The sequence below is a fragment of the Rhinopithecus bieti genome, unplaced genomic scaffold (assembly GCF_001698545.2).
Source record: "Rhinopithecus bieti isolate Rb0 unplaced genomic scaffold, ASM169854v2 scaffold_1070, whole genome shotgun sequence".
In the NCBI taxonomy this organism is placed as follows: domain Eukaryota; kingdom Metazoa; phylum Chordata; class Mammalia; order Primates; family Cercopithecidae; genus Rhinopithecus; species Rhinopithecus bieti.
Genome location: NW_016803844.1, coordinates 3,569,924 through 3,586,963, shown reverse-complemented (window position 1 = coordinate 3,586,963; position 17,040 = coordinate 3,569,924). Strand labels below are relative to the sequence as shown.

The 17,040-nt window shown below is 34.9% G+C and overlaps 1 protein-coding gene across 2 annotated transcripts in view; it reads left to right on the top strand.

The window, feature by feature from the left end:
* The window catches only part of ERBB4 (erb-b2 receptor tyrosine kinase 4), a 1,212,321-nt gene that overhangs the window by 827,495 nt on the left and 367,786 nt on the right, over window positions 1-17,040 (top strand). For both annotated transcript variants that reach the window (XM_017855612.1, XM_017855621.1), the window contains exon 5: window positions 993-1,058. In XM_017855612.1, the coding sequence (XP_017711101.1) occupies window positions 993-1,058 (66 nt within the window). The remainder of the gene's footprint in view (window positions 1-992; window positions 1,059-17,040) is intronic.

The following is a 17,040-nucleotide window of genomic DNA, read 5'->3' as shown; positions in this document are numbered from 1 at the left end:
GATCAAGGAAAGATGGGAGCATCTGATCAGATGTTATTTGATGAAATTTATAATATATTTAGCTTTGTTAAACACTTTAAATGGGAGAATCCTATTAACAATTATTATTAGAAAATTGACAATGTTTAATAAGAAGCATTTAAGGAAATGTCATATAAAACATTTCTGTTTATGGAAAAGTTTTAAGCTTTAATAGATTTTAACATCTTATTTTATTCCAAAATGTGTCATGTGCCCACAGAAATTTAGAGTTAACCTATGAAATTCAAAATAAGATTCAAAGGAAGTTGTTTTACATGACTTCTTCCAGCTAATATTCTTTATTTTGAGTCCCGATGGGAATTTCTCTGTGGGATGGCTATGTTTGTTGAGGCAAATACCTATGGTAGAAGAAGATGCCACTATAGGAGATTAAGGCTTATATTTGAAAATGCAAATAATAATGTTAATAAACATTTTAGAAGTATAAAAATAATTGAAATTAAGCTTTCAAGAAATAGCTTAAATGCAGGATTTTACCATTTATTCTGATGATTTTCATGTGTTTGTAAAATATATTCTTGTTCTCATAGAATTCAACTTATTTTATTGCTTTACTTTTAATATATGCTGCTCTCAGTAAGATGCGATCTCTGGAAATTATATCAAGTAGATTAGATCAATAGAATAATAATGCTCAATAGTGAAAGTGAAACTTATTAAATATAATTATTTGCTTTTGCTTTTCTGAGAAAATTCACAAATTCATTTATTTTATTTTCCTATAAAATGACAAGAGGATTTGAATACCAGGAAGTTGTACTTCAATCTCACATATATTTGACAGTCAGGTTTTTCTACTTAAGTGGGCATTTTATGGGCTATGTTTCAGCTCTGGTATGACATAAAAATCCTCGTAAAGGAGCAGGAGTATTTCCTTTGAGGAGTTACTCCTAGTTGAGGAGTGAAAGAGTATAACATGCATGTGCTTTTTCCCTTTTCCTGTTCTGCAGGTGGACGTTGCCATAAGTCCTGTACTGGCCGTTGCTGGGGACCCACGGAAAATCATTGCCAGACTTGTAAGTATTCATCAGTGAGAGCACACAGGTTTGATATGGCCAAGGAATTTTTATGATTGGTACATTTCATGCCCCTGGTCATCTAAAACGTGAAATGAGCTATTGCCTCCTTGTGGTTGATTTGCTCTGGGCCAAGAAAACTACCCAATTTTGATTGCTTTCAAATGAAAATTAATATATACTTGATTCTTAGGTTTCTTCTTGGTTTCTAGGTTAATGATCTCAACAGCACAGCTGTGGTGATAGTAGCTAAAACTTCAGAGTTTTCACATCACTAAAAGTGGGAAATCTGATGTGTACAAAATAGTTTTTACAACACTAGAAGTGGGAAATCCATTGTGTACAAAATTTCAGGTTAACTGGGTCTCTCAATCCTTTCACTAACTAATTATTTCACTATTCATTCACTACAAAAGGAGAGGAAAGAAAAAAAGAAAGGGTACTACTACTATGTACCCACTGTATTTTTCCAGGCAGTGTTCCAAGCAGAGGGATACAAACTTTATGAATTATGGAAATAGTCACTATTGTTGACAATGACTATTGCCCTTAGTTTATATTGTTTCTTGGATTAGTCATTAGCTAAAGAAAATATGAAGCTATCATCATTGCTAAGATATATAGTAACAAAGCGTACTAAATATAAAGACAAATAGCTAGATTTTTTTCAGCATTCTTAATGTTGTTTAGTACTCAAACCAGCACTGAACTTTCATGAATCTTAAGAATAAATGATTTCTTTAAAAATGAAAAATAAAATGTCCTATACAAGTAGTAAACACTCATTCTTCCTGCTGCAATAAAAATGACTGAAATATGATATGGAAAAAAAGTATAGTGACAAGTTGACATATATTTCTTTATTAGCATAGATGACCCAGAAAATATTATTAAAGATTCAAACATACAAATATTACACGCTTTGATGAAATTTTACAGATTTCTTATTTGTCTCAGTTCACATTTTCTAGTTCTAATTGCTAGATTCTCTTTTAATAAAGAAATACAAAAGAATTATTTTATTGTGAACCACCAAAGAATAAAAATACAGGAGAGATATTTTCAATGATAAATGATTTCTTAAATTTATTAATTTTAATTCATGGACATTCTCATATCCAAAATTCATGAAATAGATAAGATTATAAGGTAAAATAGTATCTTCCCACGTGGGTCCCACCTTTTTCCCTCGGCTCTCCATAGGCAACAAATATTATTGGCTATTTTGGTGTATTTTTCCAAAAATAGTTTAGGCATACCCAAGGAAGTAGGTATATAAGCACTCACCCCATTTTTCGTTCAAATATTAGCATGTTTTGCATGTTGTACTACAACTTGATTTCTTCAACCCATGCATGTGTATGAATTATTTGTAGCATTAATTTCTAGAGGTGAATTTGTAGGGTCATAGACATGTGGATTTGGAAATTGGTAGAGAACAGCAAAATGGAGATCTTGTTTTCTATTGATGTTGGAACAATTAGCTCTACGGAGAGCAACGTCCATTAGTGCCTATTTCCATCCCTATTCTTTGGACAAAGTAGTTCATTAGGGAATTTTTGGATCTTTGTCAAAGGGTTAGATGCAAAATAGTCAATGTAGATTTAAATTAACTAATTTAATAGAAACAATGTTTTACGGCAGGAATGTATTGACAAGAATTTTAAACAGGCTTTTAAATGAGGTGAGATTATTGTGTGAAATTCATTCACAACATTTGGAGGTATTCTTTTAATAGCAAAGAAGTCGAGGCTAAGTTGCATCCCAGTGCTGGTCTGACACTCATATGGCCATTTGCAGGAAGTCAGGTTCTCTAAAATAAGGAAAAATCTGCAACACTTTGTGATGAAGCGACAACCAAAGAGACTGTGAAAGTGCTAGATATCCACTGGTCATTTCATGACAGAAAAAATCTTCCGAGGTATCAAAATTAAAAGTGAGTTTTTACTCACTCACCTACTTATTTTATTTATTCACTTATTTATTTTACAGAGTGGTCAAAGAGGCTTCTGCAAAAGTTCCTTCTTGTGGCTGAGCCACTCTGGTGGGCCAGGCCACACCCTCCTGGTGGAGGAGGGGAGTCTCAGGCCCATGGGGCTCCGCTAGTACTGTTGAGGGACTCACCATAGATCTGAGGGATGAAGGAGCTTAGATTTGGGAAATGCTGGGATGGATCCCTCTTCTGTTGAGTAGGGGGACTTAAGACACCCTGATGTTGTGTTGTTCCTCCAGTGCTAGATCCCAAAGCAAAATTACTTCCTCCCACCACCTTGCAGATTTCTCCTTTGGTTGTCTCTTGCATTACTTTCAGGGTTTATAGTTGAATTTAACAGGTAGGAAGAAAAAGGTCTCTGCCATCTTTTCTACATCAGAAGTCTCATGCAGTATATTCAATAATACTATTAATAATTAAAATTAATACTATTAAAATTAAAATAAGAATTTAATTATTAATTTCATCTGTGTCTTATTTTATGTGTATTTTTACAGATTACAAAATGCAGTAGTATTGATTATATGTACAGATTTTACAGTCATTTCTCCATATCACTGGTTTCCACATGGCAAATTCAACTAACTGTAGATCAAAAATATTTGGAAAAAAACAATTAATAAACAATTAAAAATAATACAAAGAAAAAATACATTATAACATCTATTTACATAGCATTTGCTTTGCATTATGCATTATAAGTAATATAGAGATGATTTAAAGTATACAGGATGATGTGTGTAGTTTATACTCAAATACTATTTGCCATTTCATATAAGGGAAGTGAGCATCTATGGAATTTGGTATTTATGGGGGTCCTGGAACCAATTTTCTGTAGATACCAAGAAAGACTCTGTGTATACATATTATATATTATATATACAGAGAAGGTTAATACTTATTCTCAGATTGAGATATATGAGTAAAAAATGTGAAAATCACTATATTAGGGTAGAATGCGGAAGCAACATATATGAGTTTTCCCTAACTTTGATTGAAATTTTCTTTCAATTTATACAGTGCTTAAAATTCTGAACTTTTTAATGTATTTTAGTAGATCTGCTTATGTTGGCTAAATTTTACAAAAGTTATAATTTCCACCAACATCTCTTATTTTTGTAATATACCACTTTCAGGATACTTGCCAAGCAGACACTTGGCCTTCTCCAAAAAAAACCCCTTCTAGATCGTCAGCACAAGTAGGCATGTTTGTTTTATGGGATAATTTACCCTTTACTTCATAGGTCAGTGTTTATCAACTAGAAGTGATTTTGCCCCACAAGGGACTTTTGGTAATTTGGGTTGTCACATCATGGAGGAGGGATGGGAGGGATCATCTTCTGGCACTGGTAAGGTAGAGACAAGATATGATGCCAAATACCCTATAATGCACAGGAAAGCCTCTCCTACGCCTATGCAAACAAAGCATTAGTCAGTACAAATACAAAATGTTAATAGTACTGAGGGTTGAGAAATCTTGTAATATGGGTGGAAATTGACTACACTGGGCCAATCAAATTCTCTCTCCAGAGAATTTGGATTTGGGATCTAGAAGTGCTGGTTACACTACCTTAGAAACATGAACTTGAAGAGATATTAAAGCTAATTGAGATTTCCGTTTTTGAACTAGTATGTTAATGAGAAGCAGAAAGAACTAGTCCCCAAAGACACTAAAGAATAAAGCAGTCATACAGAGAGTTGAGGAAAGGAAGAATAACAATTTTTGACAATGTTTACCTCCTAGTTCTCTGGGTTTCATGAGGTCCAGCTACACTTCTGTCCTTAGGTTCCATAAGAAACATGATGTTCTTCTAGTATATTTGAATGGAGGGTTTTTTTGTTTTCTTTTTTCTTTCTTTCTTTCTTTCTTTTTTTTTTTTTGAGACACAGTCTCGCTCTGTCGCAGAGGCTGGAGTGCAGTGGTGCGATCTTGGCTCAGTGCAACCTCTGCCTCCTGGGTCCAAGCAATTCTCCTGCCTCAGCCTCACATGTAGCTGGGATTACAGGCATGTGCTACCAAGCCTGGCTAATTTTTTGTACTTTTAGTAGAGACGGGGTTTCACCATGCTGACCAGGCTGGTCTCGAACTCCTGACCTCAGGTGATCCACTCGCCTCAGCCTCCTAAAGTGCTGGGATTATAGGTGTGAGCCACTGTGCCCAGCCTGAATGGTGTTTTATCACTTGCTGACAAATGCAGGTGGGAGAAAGTCTTTTTTTTTTTTTTTTTTTTTTTTTTTTTTTTTTTTTTTTTGAGACGGGAGTCTGGCTCTTGTCTTCCCAGTCTGGAGTGCAAGTGGCCGGATCTCAGCTCACTGGCAAGCTCCGGCCTCCCCGGTTTACGCCATTCTCCTGGGCCTCAGCCCTCCAGAGTAGCTGTGAACTACAGCGGCCCGGCCCACCCTCGCCCGGCTTAGTTTTTTCGGTTATCTTTTTAGTAGAACGGGGTTTCACCGGTGTTAGCCAGGGATGGTCTCGATCTCCTGACCTTTGATTCCGCCGTCTCGGCCTCCCCAGAAGTGCTGGAAGTGCTGGGATTACAGGCTTGAGCCACCGCGCCCGGCCATGAGAAAGTCTTGACTAAGAAAATCATCAAGTTATAATTCATGTATCAAATCATCAGATGTGAAATTACTTAATTCAGCTAATTTTTCAGCATAGAAGCTATCCTTACTATAATCTAAAATTGGCTTAACAGCCACTGTGCTTACTCTACAAAGCCTACCAAATTTAAACTCAACAAATACATGGACCTGATAAACCAGTACAAATTTTATTTTATTTTATATTATTTTGTTTTTGAGATAGTGTTTCACTCTATTGCCCAGGCTGGAGTGCAGTGGCACAATCGTAGCTGACTGCAGACTGCACCCTCAAATTCCTAGGCTCAAGCAACCCTTGCCTTAGCATCCTGAGTTGCTGGGACCACAGGCACGTGCCACTGCACTCAGCTTTTTTTTTTTTTTAAGTAATGACAGGACTGTCTCTTTGTTGCCCAGACTGGTCTCATACTCCTGGCTTCAAGCAATCCTCTCTCCTTGGCCTTCCAAAGTGCTGGAATTACAGGTGTGAGCCACCACACCGGCCAAATTTTAGAATAGTATACAAGTTAACATATAACTTTATTAAATATTTCCATTTTAAAAATACATTTTCACAATATTCCTGTGAGTTAAAGAGGGCAGTTACATTAACCCCATTTTACAGTTGAGGAAATATAAGCAGAGGAAATGATTAAAGGGTTAAATTTACACAACTAATACCAGGAATTTTAACCTAAGTGTTCTTAGTCTAAAGACAACTATTTCCTGGATACAATATTTTGTACCACAGTTTGGTAGTCTAGGAAGCTGGATTTGAAATTAGCCAAAAGATACAAATCCCGGTTGTTTCCACTTTCTATCATGGGAAAATGACTTCATCTTTCAAAATATCATTACCACATCTATAAAATGGAGATAATTATACTTACCTGAGGGTTTTTTTTGTTTGTTTGTTTCTTTTCTTTTCTTTTGTTTTCTTTTCTTTTCTTTTGTTTTTCGGGAGGTGGAAGGTGGGGGGCACAATGAAATTCAATACAACAATGCAGTTGAAGCGCTTACATAATTATTAGTGTATCCAAAACCCAATCAATAATAGCCGATATTATAATAAATTAGAAAGGATACTATTAGAAAATTTATTCCAATTTAAATCTGAATGAATGAATATGGAAGGCAAACTCCTGTAGGCCAGTTCCACCTTGTGAAGTCTACTGACACCTGGTGGCTGGGACATGGAAGAGCAAAAGCCCTGGAGTGGGGTTGGAGGCTGCCTGCCCTTGACATTCATTCCTGCCCTCCTCTCTCTCTCTCTCTTAGTCTGAACTGCTTGAAAGTGAAATTACTTATCCATATTTAAAGAGCCCAGCATCCTGAGGCAAAAAGTATTTTGGAACTACTCGAAAATATACTTGTTGTAAGATCAGAATTTTAGAATTTAGGTTGTATCTTTTGAGAATTAGATCTCATGGGAGATTCCATAACAATATGAGACCTCCAGAGACCCCATCCAGTTGTAACACACATGATTCATTTTTTTAAAGTCAATTATTTTCGGCTTCTGTAGATTTCCAGTGACTCTTCTGTTATTTAAAACGTATTATTTACTCTTAGGTCCACTAAAGATACACTTATATCTGACCTTGACTTAACTTTTAAAAAATCAGAAAACATGCTATGTAAGTTTTTGACAATATTCTGCTTTTCTAGATTGACTATATAAAAGTACATTTTAGAGTCTGAAAGACATAATCATATGTTATTTACAAGTGACCTATTTCCCTATGACTACAGTAAATTCACTTTAGTGAAGGCTTCTCTGGAAGTATTTAACTTCATGATTTACCAAATATTTCCTTATTTTTATGGCTAATTATTCTTTGAGACTTTCCATACATTGGGGAAAAGAGAAAAAAGTATTAAAAAGCCCCACACCTCAGCTAAGGCAACTGAAGTGAAGCATATATTTCACTGACTACACCTTATCAGTGCTGACATCTTCCCACAGGTGTCTCCTAGCAAATGTGCTGGGAGTTATCCTCTTTGTCACGAAATGGTGAGAAGCCACGCTAAAGACAAATGGCCCAGGCTCTGGGAGAACAAGTTCATGAAAATGAATGACTTGTTAGGGTGAAATGAAGCAAAGAGTGGTGATCAGATTGAAAAACATCTCTGAATAGAGATACAGAGAAACAAAGAAACCGGTCACAACAGTGAGCTTCAGGGAAGGTCTGTGGGAGGCCAGAGATTTTAAACAGAAGAATGAAGAAAAGGTTTTGTTTTGTTTTAATAGATTTAGCTAAATAGAAAAAGAATGTGAACAAACCGTCAACTTACTATGAACAACAGTTCACTATGCAAACCTACCAGACAGAAATTTCAGTAAAATGTTTTACATTTTTACTAAAATTTAGTACATTTTTAGTAAAATTTAGTAACATTTTGCAAGTTATTTTGTGTACTTGTTTGTGTGCCACAGTTAGCTTGATTGCATGTTAGATAATTTAATTGTGTCGTTGTTCCTCCATAGCATTTCATTATGTTCAGACTAAACTGTGAAACTAGTATTTTTTTAAATGTTTTTGTAACATATGAAATATTTTCTAGATAAATTCTTTAAAAAAAAAAACTCATTCAACTTAAAGAATTTTGTAAATATTAATGTAAGTAGATAGTGCTTGTAAAATCTAACCAAGTGTTCCCCTCTTCCTGTGTTACTCATGAGTCTGATTTTCTGAAACTTCATGAATTTATTATTCTTAAATCCTTCTGGATGTTAGAGCATCATGACCCTATAAACCTAACAAGAATATTTCTCACAGAGTTGCAAAGGTTCAAAGGAGAACTTATGATTGGACACTGAGAGCTACATTACATGTGGAGCAGTGACTCAAACTTGAAAGTACTTTTAAGCTCAGTTAAATGGTGGCTGCATTGCTCCATAGCACAGCTTAAGTAAATTGATTCAGTGGATTAATGTAGTCATGTCAGCGGAGACAAACTTATCTGCCATATGAAGTCTGAAGCTTATAGAAGTATTATTTAGCAGGCTTACGGGTAAGAATGACAACTCTCTCTATTCATAAGAACTGAGTTGTAAGGTCTGAGCTCTATAGGTTTTAGGTATGAGAGAGACTAAGGTTTAAGAAATAAATAATAATGATTAAAGAAACAAAGTTATCTCTGTCCCTGCAAGATACATGAAGCACACTTATCTCATTTAACGTAGATACTGCATGTCCTTTTTTTATCTTTAAGCACAATATCAGGCCAGCTCTCTCCAGTCTCCTGTTATCAGAAAGGGTGGTCATTTCATTTTACACGTTCTTTTTGTCCTGCTAGACCTGATGTTATCTCAGTCACTGCATTTTGAATGAGGAGAGGGAAAAAGGCATATATCCAAATATTACAGTTTGATTTTCCTGACCCTTGCATACATTTTGCATTAAAGTAGTCATAATTATAACCACTCAATATACCCTTTAGTTTTCTAAGTTGCTTTGTAAGTGGCGTTCCTTGCTGATAAGCTGATTGAAAATGTGAGTTTGACAATAGGTTAAAACATTATTTATTGTAGAAGTTGAAATACCACAAAATTAATGAAGAAATACATACTTTAACCACTGGAGTGAACAGACACACTTCTCTCCATTTAAATGTCATTAAACTGACTAATGCATTACTTTAGCCAAAAGAAAAGTCATTTTGATGGGATTTACCTCTTACTTCTTACTTACTTATGACAGTCTTCCTAGACTGTCATAAGTAATAGAAACTGCCAGGTTATCTCAAAATCTTTTCTTTTAATTAAAAATAGAATAATAGTAAAATAAAGATAAGCACTGTATTTTGTTGTTGTTGTAGATAATTGTTAATATGGGTAGTACTATACTGGCAAAAGAAAACCTTGTTCCAAACAACATTTTATGTTATTTATTATTTCCATACAGACATTATAGAATAGGCTAGGAAAATTTAGAACTTATTTAGCATTTTCCTCGGTAATTTATTATGCTTGGGCTTGAAGGAATTTGATTTTAACATTTGTAATATATTAAAAGTTTCAGTTTAATAGTAAAGGTGAAAAACAAACCAAAACCTTAACGTGGCCTATGCATTTTATTTATTCTTAAGAAAAATGTTAGAAATATATACATCTCCTTTTATGTATTCCAAAGTATATCTGGAACTCCTTTGAAATAGAATAATACAATCTAACAAAATGATTATGTATTTTTGTTCCTCAAAATTTCAGCCAGAAATGTTGCAGTTGAAAATTAAATTGTATCTTTCTCCATGAAATTTTCAAGAATTTCCTGTAGATTGTGAAACCAAAATGACAAATTATGAGATAATAAACTAATTATACTCACACACATGCATACACATATAATTTGTCTAAAGTGTAATTGTATTTACATTCTTTCTGGAACAATTGTTGTTTAAAAAAAAGGTGCCGATGTGGTAAATATCCAATCAGAGCAGAGAAAAGCAAGTGGGAGCTAATGGGAAACAGGGAAAGAGCTGAGCCAGCAGGCACCATCAATCAGGATAACAGCGAGTCTTTGTAAACGCCAACATCTTTAATTAAAACCCTTGTATTTTACTAATAACTTTGCACATCCATAAGCCTTCTTATTGATTTCAGTTATTCCCATTTTTCCTTTTTTGGGCTTATAGTTTCTGGAGATATTGTGAAATTAAAGTAAACATTACAATAAGCTAATTACTTGATTACACTGAACATTTCAAAAAGTGCCCCAATAATTTACTGGTAGAAAATGAGAAAAATCTTCCCTGATGTGCTCTTCATTTTGACATAAGTTGATAATATTTGTTGTAATGTAATGACTTTTCTCAAATATTTAAAAGAACAAGTTGTTTCATTTTAACTACAGGAATGTATATATTTAAAATACTCTGTATATTACGGTTTAATGGGATTCAGGAGATAATGCCAAGCCAAGAGCTTCAGGGGTATAAAGGTATATATAAAATTGTTCCTGTTCTGTGTGCATACTGTGGGTTAGATATAAGACAAAGGTGAGGAATTTTGGAAATGATCAAAAAGAATATTAAACTGGGACATTAGGTAACTAGAGATTTGGTCCTACCTCTAACTCAATTTAAGAAGCTAAGCTCAAAAAGTTCCCTTATCTTATATCTATCTATCTATCTATCTATCTATCTATCTATCTATCTATCTATCAATCAATCATCTAGTGTGTGTGTGTGTATTACTACATATATAGTTATAGATTATATAGATACAGATATAGATAGATTGGGAGAATGCAAACCGTGGGGTGTTGTGCAGATAGCTATTCTAAGCAGAGAGATCAGAAAATGAATACTCCACATTTGAGGGATTATTAATAGAACATTGAGAAGAACAGTTAGATATATCTGAAAGTTCTACCAGTAAAATAATTTTGTTATTTTGGTAGTGATGACAACTTATTCTGAATTATTTGTATCTTCACAGCAAAAGAGCTGACTGTCATTAGAGTAATTATATTTGACTATCAAAGAGAAAATTTCAAAATTACCTACGTGTGACATGCTTCTGATAAATAGGACAGCCATACTATTTTGGCTACAGAAATGGAAAGAAGCGTGAGATATTATTCTAGGAAAAGCAAGCACTTACATAAAACTCTCATGGTTTGAGAATTTAGCAAGCATGAAGAAAGATATTCTCTTTAAAGTTCTGCCTTAAGATTATCTGAAATGTGTTATATTCTTTTTCAAATTAATCAATTTGGTTAAATAAATAAGTAAACAGTATAGGGATGAAAGAGGATAAGAAGGGGCAACTGGATACAGGTCAACTTCTCTTGTACCAAGTCACATTTTTGCCCATTATATTAGAATAAATGTGAATTCACTAAATATCAGACATGTCAATATTCCATTTCTGAAGCCAATATAAATTTTATATATTACTCAACAATTTATAATATTATCATGGCTGTATCTCTCCATTACTATGGGCACTTTCCAAAGAAATATTCACTCTATTAATTTATGATGAGTTATAAAACATACAAAATATTTTAAAAAAATAATTTGTACATATTACTGTCTCACTGAAGACAGTTATTTTTGGTCTATCTAAAATCTTTTTGCCCATGAATTGTGTTATAAGGGAGCTGATAGAGCATTATGACCACAGGAATACCTACAAGTTTTGTTCTGATTTCAGTATTTCTTGAGTAACTGTCACACAGGATGATTATTTTCCTCTTTAATAAGGATGTTATATGTATCTAAGATGTATGTAATTTCATTGACTAGAAAATAGAGAGAATGAGGGAACAGAAAAAAGACAGATTCTAATGTTAACAACTAGTTGCTGATAATTTAAAAGAAAAACCAAGCTACACTATTTCACCGAGATGTAACCACAAAATTAAATGAATAGAGAACTACTGCATTCTAAGATAGAAATGCCCATGCTTTGCAAATGTCAGTTCTTCTAAAATTAATCTATATTTTTAACTATCTTATTCAATTATCAATGCTTTTTTTCTAAAGAATCCCTTAAAAATATATTTAATAAAATAGCCAGATGAGGCCGGGCGCAGTGGCTCAAGTCTGTAATCCCAACACTTTGGGAGGCCGAGGCGGGCAGATCATGAGGTCAAGAGATTGAGACCATCCTGGTCAAAATGGTGAAACCCCATCTCTACCAAAAATACAAAAATTAGCTGGGCATGGTGGCATGCGCCTGTAGTCCCAGCTACTTGGGAGGTTGAGGCAGGAGAATCGGTTGAACCGAGGAGGCAGGGCTTGCGGTGAGCCGAGATTGCACCACTGCACTCCAGACTGGCAACAGAGCAAGACTCTGTATCTAAATAAATAAATAAATAAAGGCCAGATGTTTGAAAAGGATAACCCTGTGGAATGATTTTCCCTATCAAGTATTAAAATGTTAAAAAGTAATAATTATTTAAACAGTATATAACTGGTTCAGAATGGTATTGCTTAAATGCAATCTAACAAAGTTAGACATTTGGAGGCAAATGTCTATAGTAATTTAGTTTTTACAAAGGTAACGTTTTTAAAAAATGACAAAAGCATAGATTATTTAACAAAGAGAGTATGAATAAATGGTTCACTTATGGAATCAGGTAATGTTAGAGCCCTACAATAAAACAAAAGACATAAGATGTGTTGTACATTAAAAGTTTAAAGAGCATAAGATAGACTATATAGATAGTCTATAAGTAGATAGACCTATACAGATTGAAGAATTATAGATTAAAAATTTAAGAACACGTGATGTAACTGGAAGTACTAGAAAAAAATAGAGGTAAAAATTACAGGATGATGACTCTCTTTTTAAACATGACATAACAAATACAAAATAAAATGTAACAAAAAGATCATTTTCTGGCCAGTCATGATGGCTCATGCCTGTAAACCCAGCACTTTAGGAGGCCAAGGCAGGCAGATCACTTGAGGTCAGGAGTTTGAGACCAGCCTGGCCAACATGGTGAAACACCATCTCTACTAAAAATGCAAAAAATTGCCGGGCATGGTGGTGACACCTGTGATCCCAGCTACTCGGGAGACTGAGGCATGAGAATCGCTTGAACCCAGGAAGCAGAGGTTGCGGTGAGCCAAGATCACATCACTGCACTCCAGCCTGGGTGATAGAGGAAACTCCATCTCAAAAAAAAAAAAAAAAAAAAAAAAAAAAGGAGGGGGGTGCTGGGCACAGTGGCTCATGCCTGTAATCACAGCACTCTGGGAGGCCGAGGCAGGCGGATCACCCGAGTTCAGGAGTTCAAGACCAGCCTGGCCAACATGGTAAAACCGCGTCTCTACTAAAAGTACAAAAAATTAGCTGGGCGTGGTGGCGGGCGCCTGTAATCCCAGCTACTCAGGAGGCTGAGGCAGGAGAATCCTTTGAAGCTGGGATAGGGAGGTTGTAGTGAGCCGAGATCATGCCACTTCATTCCAGCCTGGGCAAGAGAGTGAGACTCTGTCAAAAAAAAGGGAACAAAAGGAAAAAGATTATTTTAACTGCATTATAGTTTAGTCTGTATTTTTAAAATAATTTTAATTAAAAAGAACGAAACATTTACACAAGAAATCTGCAAAAAATGCTTGACATTACTTATAGTCAATGACATACAATTTTATAAATTAAAAACATATTCAGATAACTCCTAGTAAGAATGAAAGTATGGAACTTGAAACAGTATCAGTTATTCTTGGTGGATTATAAAGAGGTAAAAATCACCATGTAGACTAATTGGTCATTTGCGTCAAAGGATTTAAAATATGCATTTTCTTGAACCATGAAATATATTATTTTAACACTCAGATTATCATATGCACAAAACAAATGTTAAATAGTGTATATTACAGCAGGATTTATAATAGTAAAAAATACAAACAGAGCAAATAGCTTAGAAAGAGGATTCAGTTAGGGTATATTCATACAATAGTATAATATAGAGCTTTGAAAAATAATACAGCAGAAGCATATTTATGCTTCTACAAAAGACAATTAATGATATAATATTTAGTTAAAAATAACAAGCTATAAAGCAAGATAATAACTACCATTCATCAATTACTTAACATCAAGAGCCAATATTTATATAATAATGTTCACTGTATATTAGGCACTATTCCAAATTAATAATTTCCCGTAATATATAAAATCTTTGTAACAGCTTCATGAGGTAAGTACATTTGTTATTTTTATTTTACAGATGAAGAACTAAAACACAGAGAGGTTAAGCAGTGTGTCTAATCTAGCACAGCTATTATGTAAAGTCAAAATTAGGTATTATGTAAAGTCATCTCCAGAGAACTTCCTGTAGTTATCCATTGTGCCAAGTTTGTACTAACAGCTTCACATGAATTATCTCATTTCAACCTCATGAATCATTTCGGTATATACACTGGAAACAAGGTAGAAGAGACAAGAGGAAGTGGGGTGAGAGAAAGTTCTGAAGGAGGAGAATAAGAGATTTCTGCATGTAGAGAAATATAGATTGATGGGATAATTTTTTTGGAGGCAGGAAGGGAGATTGTGTCCCCTTCCTGGATTTGAAAATTATAAAGATCTGCGTTATTCTGAGTTACTTTTGATGGTGTGTTTTGTGTTTTCTTAACTCTCATACTAGTGTGGAATCATAATAGGGATGTCAAGCATTCATAGAGACTCAAAAGTTGACATTGGTTGTTATTGCTGTTGTAAGAGAACAAATGAATTGTCTTTAATTCTATATATCTGTAGTTACTTATATTTCTCTGAAAATAGGTACTGCATATGTAATTTCAGAATTTTAAGAAAGGGAGTAACAACAAATATAATAAGTAATACCCTTTTTATTGTGACATGACTTTTTTTTTGGTAAATTTTGAGGATTTCTGAACTTTTGTCCTGATCAGAGGGATTATAATTTTTTATCAATATATTAATCATGCATAAAAGCTTTAATATCTATAGATTATATTATTTTCTATAAATGTATTGCTTGGAGAGGATCCAAAAAGTTGTTTTGTATTGGCCCACATTTTAATATACTGCCATGTAGGAGAAATTCAGACTGAATGATCCCAAATTTCCAGTAATGATGGTGGGAATAAAAAGCACAAACCTCTGAGAATGGTCAGTCTCAACGGCACAATTCTGAAGACAAGGCATTATGGCAGGCTGTATTGTGCAGTGATTTTCCATATCCTCTGGGATCCTAAAACTTCAGAAAAAAGAAATTTTATCACCAGTGACTCTAAATTCCTGAATTCATTAGAAGGCTAATTTGCTGCACATGTATAAGAAAAACACAGAGATTGGTTTCTCTAATTTCTTAATTTGACCTTTGTTCATGCAATAAGGCAATGCTTTCATATTGCTGGTTGCAACTTGTTAGTAGATTATAAAATCACTTCAGTGCACTCTGCCCAACAATACATTTTTGTTGAAATAGGATAAATTGGAATGAAATTGACCAGATTACAATCAAATAGAAAAGGCAGTATCAAAATGCTCTTGCATTAATTAGACTCAATATTATTCCTCAAAACATTTCATCAAGTATGTGTGTACTAAGCCATAATACAATGTTATTTGTATGTAAATCGTGATTTATTTTTTAATAAAAGTTTGAAAAATGCTACAAAAGTACATTATTTTACTCATAGGAGGACGTGATTATCTTTTTTTTCTTCTTCTTTTTTTGAGACAGAGTCTTGCTGTGTTACCCAGGCTGGAGCACAGAAGCACAATCATAGCTCACTGTAGCCTTGAACTCCTGGGCTCAAGTGATCCTCCTGCCTCAGCCCCCTAAGCAGCTAGGACTACAGATGCACACCACAATGCCTGGCTATTTTGTTTTTCTTTTTTCTTTTTGGTAGGGACAAGGTCTCATTATGTTGCCTAGGCTAGTCTCGAATGCCTGAGCTCAAGAGATCCCCCTGCCTCAACCTCCCAAAGTGCTGGAATTATAGACGTGAGCCACTCTGCTTGGCTTGATTGTCTTTTTTTTTTTTCTTTTTTTTCTTTCTGAGACGGAGTCTCACTCTGTCGCCCAGGCTGGGTGCAGTGGTGTGACCTCGGCTCACTGCAAGCTCCGCCTCCCGTGTTCACACCATTCTCCTGCCTCAGCCTCCTGAGTGGCTGGGACTACAGGCACCCGCCACCACGCCCAGCTAATTTTTTGTATTTTTAGTAGAGACGTGGTTTCACCGTGTTAGCCAGGATGGTCTCAAACTCCTGACCTCGTGATCCACCCGCCTCAGTCTCCCAAAGTGCTGGGATTACAGACGTGAGCCACCACGCCCGGCCCTGATTGTCTTTTTTAAGAAGATAATCCCAAATGTGTTCTACGAGGAGAAAAACTAAACATATCCTTCTGTATATACTCAAAACATGCTTGTGATATAACTCTTTTAAGTGGTTTCCTCTAAAAGTCTCTTTTTCTGAGGTATAGACTTCAGTGTTGGCCCTCTCCGGGTCTGAGATTTAAAGAGTATTTGAGTAATATCTTAGTTTTCATTATCATCACTCATAATCATGTTAGTTAAAATAGCCTCAGCCAAGCTGTTTTTCAGAGACGTAATATAGACACGTGTTTGATCACTTTAGCTATTTGGTGTTGCATTTAAAACAGTTACTGAAACTATCTTCCTCTCCCCTTTTCGTCCTTTTGATTTTTTTTAACCTCTTTTTTTTTTTTTTTTTTATTATATCTTTAAGTTCTAGGGTACATGTGCATAACGTGCAGTTTTGTTACATATGTATACTTGTGCCATGTTGGTGTGCTGCACCCATCAACTTGTCAGCACCCATCAATTCGTCATTTATATCAGGTATAACTCCCAATGCAATCCCTCCCCCCGTCCCCCTCCCCATGATAGGCCCCGGTGTGTGAGATACCATCTCACACCAGTTAGAATGGCAATCATTAAAAAGTCAGGAAACAACAG